Below are 6,000 nucleotides of genomic sequence, written 5' to 3'. Positions count from 1 at the left end.
TGGGGTCATGAACGAAAGAACGGGGTCGCGATGCAAGCAGACAAAATGAGTTTTCTCTGTGGGGCGTCTGGGCTCCGCCGTCAAGCTCAATCGTTGGGGAGCTGCTGCTTCTCTACGTAGAAGGGAGCCAGTCAGTTGTGGAGGCCTGGGAAAATATCAATGACCTGTTTTTTTGTTTTTTTTTAGGAGATGACAGCCAGAGTATTTTTTCACAAGTTGACTTTATTTTAATAATAATAATAAAAAAAAATTGTTGAAATATCAAACAGAAAACAAAAGAAGCCAGTACGGAGCAAATCAATTGTTTCACTCATGTAAAAACCAAACCACCACCCAGTCCAATTAAGAAGGTTCACATTTATTCAACGTGGGAACAATCCTGAAATTGTCCGACTTCGGTGGTTCTCATGGGACCGCAGTGGAAAGTCCTTTCTATGCGTCCGAGTTATTTATTGTTAGCTTATCCTCTTTGATTTCACTTACAGGTGCCGTCTGGCTCGCCGTCGTCCCCTCGTCGCGGTCTTCCTCAGTCAACGTCAACACCCACTGGCTCTCTAGCATCCTGCTCACTGTGATCCGGTGCTCCACCATGGGGTGCAGAATGCTGTGGATCAGCTCTTTCGCCTGACTTGAAACAGACGAGCCAGTTGGGAACTTGATGTTATGCTTCATTTGAAGCTGCACTAGTTTTGTCGTGTTGGTGGTGGTGAAGGGAAGCGACCCGCAGAGCATCTTGTACAACACGATGCCCATGCTCCACACGTCAGAGATCTTTGAGTTGTGCGAGAGGTTTTTCAGGATCTCCGGTGCCGCGTATTGCAAGGTGCCGCAGTGGGTGTCACTCGGCACCAATTTGCCCTGGACGTACGTGAGCTTCTCGCTGAAGCCAAAGTCACACAGTTTGAGGTTATAGTGCACGTCCAAAAGAAGGTTTTCACATTTAATATCTTTGTGAGCAATGTTAATTCCATGAAGGTACTGAATGGCCAGACACAGCTGCTTGAAAAGTCTGCAGCTGAAACATTCATCTAGAGCCCCTCTGGCCGAAATGAGCTTTGCGACGTCTCCTTGTGGGCAGAGCTCCATCACCACGTAGACCTAAAGGAATCATTTCATCAGTCAGACAATGCAGCACTTTGGACTCGTCATATATGCAAGAAAAGAATGACTGCCTTTTCAGTTATGGCTGTTGACTTATATTTTAACCAGGATCCCGTGAATGTTTGTTGAAATCCTTTGAAAGTTTCTTGAGATATTGTGAAAGTATCTCAAGATATCCTGAGAGTTTCCCAAGATCGGGGTACAGCGGTGGCAGAGCGCGTGACCCACGAACAGAGCCTACCAGGGCTCCATGGCCTCTATGCGGCCATCATGGGTTCAAGTCCAGGCCATTTGACCTTTCCTGCATGTCTTCCCCCTCCCTCACAGCCCTCTTTCCTATCAATCTACTGTGACGTGAAAACAACTAGAGTAAAAAAAAAATCCTTAAAAAAAACCCCAACCTTTCTTGAGATTATCCAAAAGTTTCCCGATCTTGCAAATGTAGAAAGTCTTAGCGATTTTCTAAAATCGATAAAATTTTCTAAATTTGCAAGATCGGAATCCTTTTAAGGATCACTTGTAAAGGATCAGGATCTTTCGCAAGGTCAGAGTGTGTGCCCCACATACGAAGGCCTCAGCCCTCCGTACATGGGTGTCAAGTCCCATGTATGAGATCCATTGCAAGTTCATGGAGAGCCCATGAAAGTTTCTTGAGATCCCAATTTACTTTTGTCAGACCCAAAGGGTCAATTCTGAGACATAATGGAGGACACCCATAGAGTGTCTTGAGCTTGGACTTAAGTATACAGACAGTGCTTGATAGAAGACGTGGTTTTTATATAAGTAAGGAACATCTGAAGAGATATCTTATCACACAGAAACTCATTCAGCTTTTGAATGACTTGGCAATTTTAGCTTGGCAGCTAAAATTTAGCTGAGCTAAAATTCCGGCTTGGCAATTTTAGCTCAGCTCATCATAGATGGATGATTTTTTTTTTAAAACTGCGGACGGACATGCAGCTTGACTGCAAAAGGAGTCGGCGAGCCTTCAAACTCTCACTCGTTGCCATGGCTACCAGCATTCATCTTAACGTTAGCTAGCATGTTGTTAGCGCACTACAACTGTGTATCACGGTGTGATAAGTTTTTTAAAAAAAGGAGGTGATCTGCGCTGGCAGCAAGTTATAAATTATTTTATCAGCCTAATTGTAAATAAATAGTTCAAATGGTTTGAATGATGTAATCTTGCCTGGTTTCTGCTGGCAACATGCGCAGTGTTCTGCGACCCATCATAATCTGTGACTGCAGGGGGCGATAGCGTGCATTTCTGTGAATGTACATCTTATAGACCAGGGAGAAGAAGAGTGTTTGCGTAATCTGGGCAGTAGAATATTTGACCCTCAAATAGCTAGCATCACACAGGTTATGATAGCCATCATAATCCACGACCTTACTGCACAGACCTAATAATAATAATAATAATAATAATAATAATAATAATAATAATGTCAGAGCTCCATGCTAGTTTTTGTCTTCAAGACGTACATGCAGAGAAATGCGCTCACAGATTATGACGGGTCGCGTAATTTGGTGGAACAGCTGAACTCTGGATTTTTCATACATTTCACAGGATCTCACAAAACTTTTGCAGGTTCTCAAAATCTTTTTTTTAAATCCCCCCCCACCCCCTCCCCCCATGTCCTCTTGCGGGTTCTGTACTAGCTTTCAACATGTTGGCACGAATAAAGGTTGGAATAAAGGTATTAGCACTCTAAAGCTACTACTATATTTAGCCAGTGTTTTACCAATTGACAGAAAAAAAACAAAGGATGTAGATTGCATGATACAATTAGGTTATTGTGACAATAACAATACTAATAACAACAGCAACACTGCCAAACCCTTCAGCCGTAGCTGTCCAACCAACAGTGTTTTTGGTTCCGTCATTCCAAAGAATTAGCTCAAAGCAAAGAAAAGTGTTCATATTTACCATTTCTGAGCGAGATTCAAACACATCGTAGGTTTTGACGATGTTGGGATGCTTTAAAGTTCTAATAATTTCTTTTTCCTGAGTGACAAACTTTTCTCTGTTGACGGTGGTGTATTTGTTCAGGCCAATAATCTTTATAGCGACTAGTTTCTTCAGATGAATTGACTCTGCTTTTACAACTTTACCAAATGATCCTTCAGCAAGGGAACACTTATATGTGTAGCCCTTGGTTTCCATAAACGTTTTCTCCATCATGATCAGTGCACAGAGGCCTGAGTTCCCGAGTCTTCTCAGCGGAAGACTAAATATTAGCCGAAAGCTAATGTTCAGTTACAAATCTTGCAGGGAAAGCACTGTGACATCACGTTCTGGAAGGAAAATGATCGTCATCAAGTGCACTGTTACTTAGGAACCAAAGCAAACATTTCAATTTTTAAATCATTCCAAGGGTTTTTTTTTTTTTTTTTTTAGCTACTTTTAATTATTCCGCTGACTAATTGGCTTAAAATGATGGAAAGACGGGAAAATTATTCATATTTGATTTCAAATATTTATATACGAAGCTGAAAGCTGCAGCACAAGAACATGTTTTGTCCATATTTATTAAAACTGCCACCATGTTGCGACAGCATGGTATGAGACGGATAATCTGTGAAAGCCAAACATTGAGCTCCTTACTGCGGCCTGCAAAAATGCCAATCAAAAACAACCAATCAGAGCCAGGAGGAGGATCTTAGCGCTGCCAATCAACCTCCTGTATGCTGCTCAGCGTGCTAATGCCGGAAAAACAACTTACAGTTACCGGAAAACCGTTTATCCGCCGCCGTCGGTAGCTATGCTAACTAGCATTAGCTTTGGTTGCAGGCTATGTTGTGGTGAACCAGCTGTAGCTTAGCAAAGCGCAAGCAGGAGAATGTGAGCACAGAGGTAAGACCCAATCACAGCTTCTCCTGGCTCTGATTGGTCGTTTCTGACTTAGTGGTTTTCTGTACTTATTACTGGGAGTAATGGGAGAAGGCAGAAGAGAAGCTTGATTTTTTTTTTCACACATTTTTTGTCTGATATTATTATATTGTCATAACATAATGATCATTTTGACGTACATAAAAAAATATTTTTTTGTTAAATTATCTTATAAGACGTTATTAGTTGAATTCAGCTTAGTATTGTCTGTCACTATACACGTGTAAATTTGATTTAAAGCCAAAAAAGGAAATCGATCATTTTTGCAAAACGATTATGTTTTGGATACTCGGAAAAACTCCAAGCAGGGATGAATTAAAAGTATAATTTTTTTTTAATTCCATAGTAATCTGTTGTTAAGAAAATCTTCAAATTAAGCTGCTTTGTTTAAACGTCTGTTTCCAGAAGAAGAACAGAGCTAGGAAGGAAGGTTGTTAAATGTTTTCAGTGAACAAAAAAATCTGTAAAGGTCTGAAAAGTTCAAGTATCTCGGGATCTTGTTCATGAATGGGGGAAGAAGGGAGCGGGAGATCAACAGGCGGATTGGCGCAGCGTCTGCCGTCAAGTGGGCATTGTACCGGTCCGTCGTGGTGAAGAGAGAGCTGAGCCAAAAAGCGAAGCTCTCGATTTACTGGTCGATCTGCGTTCCTACCCTCATCCATGGTCATGAGCTTTGGGTCATGACCGAAAGAACGAGATCGCGGATACAAGCCGAAATGGGTTTTCTCCGTAGGGTGGCTGGGCTCTCCCTTAGAGATAGGGTGAGAAGCTCAGTCATCCGGGAGGGACTCAGAGTAGAGCCGCTGCTCCTTCACATCGAGAGGAGCCAGTTGAGGTGGCTCGGGCATCTGGTCAGGATGCCTCCTGGACGCCTCCCTGGTGAGGTGTTCCGGGCACGTCCCACCAGGAGGAGGCCCCGGGGAAGACCCAGGACACGCTGGAGGGACTATGTCTCTCGGCTGGCCTGGGAACGCCTCGGGATTCCCCCGGAAGAGCTAGAAGAAGTGGCCGGGGAGAGAGGGAAGTCTGGGCCTCCATTCTGAAGCTGCTACCCCCGCGACCCGACCCTGGATAAGAGGAAGAAGATGGATGGATGGATGGATGGATGGATGGATGGATGGATGGATGGATGGAGTTATGAAAAGACCATGGAGATAAATGACCTTGACTGCCCCAAACACACACACACACACACCACCACCAAGTAGCGCCACATCATTTGTGTGGGATCACTGAATTCTTAGACACAGACACAGATCTGACATTAAACGCAACAGATTTAGATAAAAAAATTAAAAGGATTAGTTGGGAGTAAAACCTATTCAAGGACAGGAAGTTGCAAACGAGAGCGTTCTGGCGTCAGCGGTCAGAAAAAAGTGCCATGAGAATACAACTCCCAAATGAGCCTGTGTTAAAAATGTGGAATAACACGGGGCCGACCCGCTCCAGACCTTCGCCAAACCGCAACGACCCGATGACAAGATCTCTGCTCTTCATCACGTTCGATTGGTCACGCCTTCGGCGGCGGCAACGTGACGCCAGCTACTGAAAACTACAGCGAAGGTGAGGGAGGGGGGAAGATTTTGAAGAGTGACGTGCAATCACAATGCAACGCAGCAGTTTGCATATATATATATTACATTATTCCAGTGGAGTATGGTCGACTTTAGCAGGAGATATTTTGTGTGTCGATGAAAAAGTGTATAAACTCCCTGAAATGATTTACTTGAATTAGGCCTGACAAATTATGATTTATTCCACGGCTTTGTCTCATTATTTTTAAATGAGTTTAAAAAAAATTAATTGCTAATTGTTTGGAGACTGTAAGCCTTTCAACAGTTTTAAAACGATAGATGCCGGCGTAATTAATGCTCTCTAAAGCCATGCTGTTATGCAGCCATTTCGTCCAATTCGGGGGACTTTCACTGTACAGCGCTACTGTTGGCGCCAAACTCTTTTTTAAAAATTTTTTTTAATTATCTGAAGATGAAAAAAATAAAATAAAA

The 6,000-nt window shown here is 43.0% G+C and overlaps 1 protein-coding gene across 1 annotated transcript; it reads right to left on the bottom strand.

Moving 5' to 3' along the window:
• Positions 1–337: 337 nt before the first annotated feature.
• tssk6 (testis-specific serine kinase 6) lies at positions 338–3,345 on the bottom strand. The gene is made up of 2 exons (XM_028021534.1): positions 3,032–3,345; positions 338–1,098 (listed from the first exon to the last, which is right to left on the bottom strand). The coding sequence occupies exons 1-2, from the start codon at positions 3,284–3,286 to the stop codon at positions 433–435; spliced, it is 921 nt and encodes a 306-aa protein (XP_027877335.1). The 5' UTR covers positions 3,287–3,345; the 3' UTR covers positions 338–432.
• Positions 3,346–6,000: the final 2,655 nt, after the last annotated feature.

The sequence above is a fragment of the Xiphophorus couchianus genome, chromosome 6 (genome assembly GCF_001444195.1).
Source record: "Xiphophorus couchianus chromosome 6, X_couchianus-1.0, whole genome shotgun sequence".
Classification (NCBI taxonomy): Eukaryota; Metazoa; Chordata; class Actinopteri; order Cyprinodontiformes; family Poeciliidae; genus Xiphophorus; species Xiphophorus couchianus.
Note: the sequence above shows the minus strand (reverse complement) of the source record. Positions and strands in the feature narration are given on the sequence as shown.

Coding starts and splice junctions, on each gene's coding strand:
- tssk6 (XM_028021534.1), bottom strand. CDS start 3,286: ATGATGGAGAAAACGTTTATGGAAACCAAGGGCTACACATATAAGTGT. Junction 1,099..3,031: donor TTGAATCTCGCTCAGAAATG/GTAAATATGAAC, acceptor TGATTCCTTTAG/GTCTACGTGGTGATGGAGCT.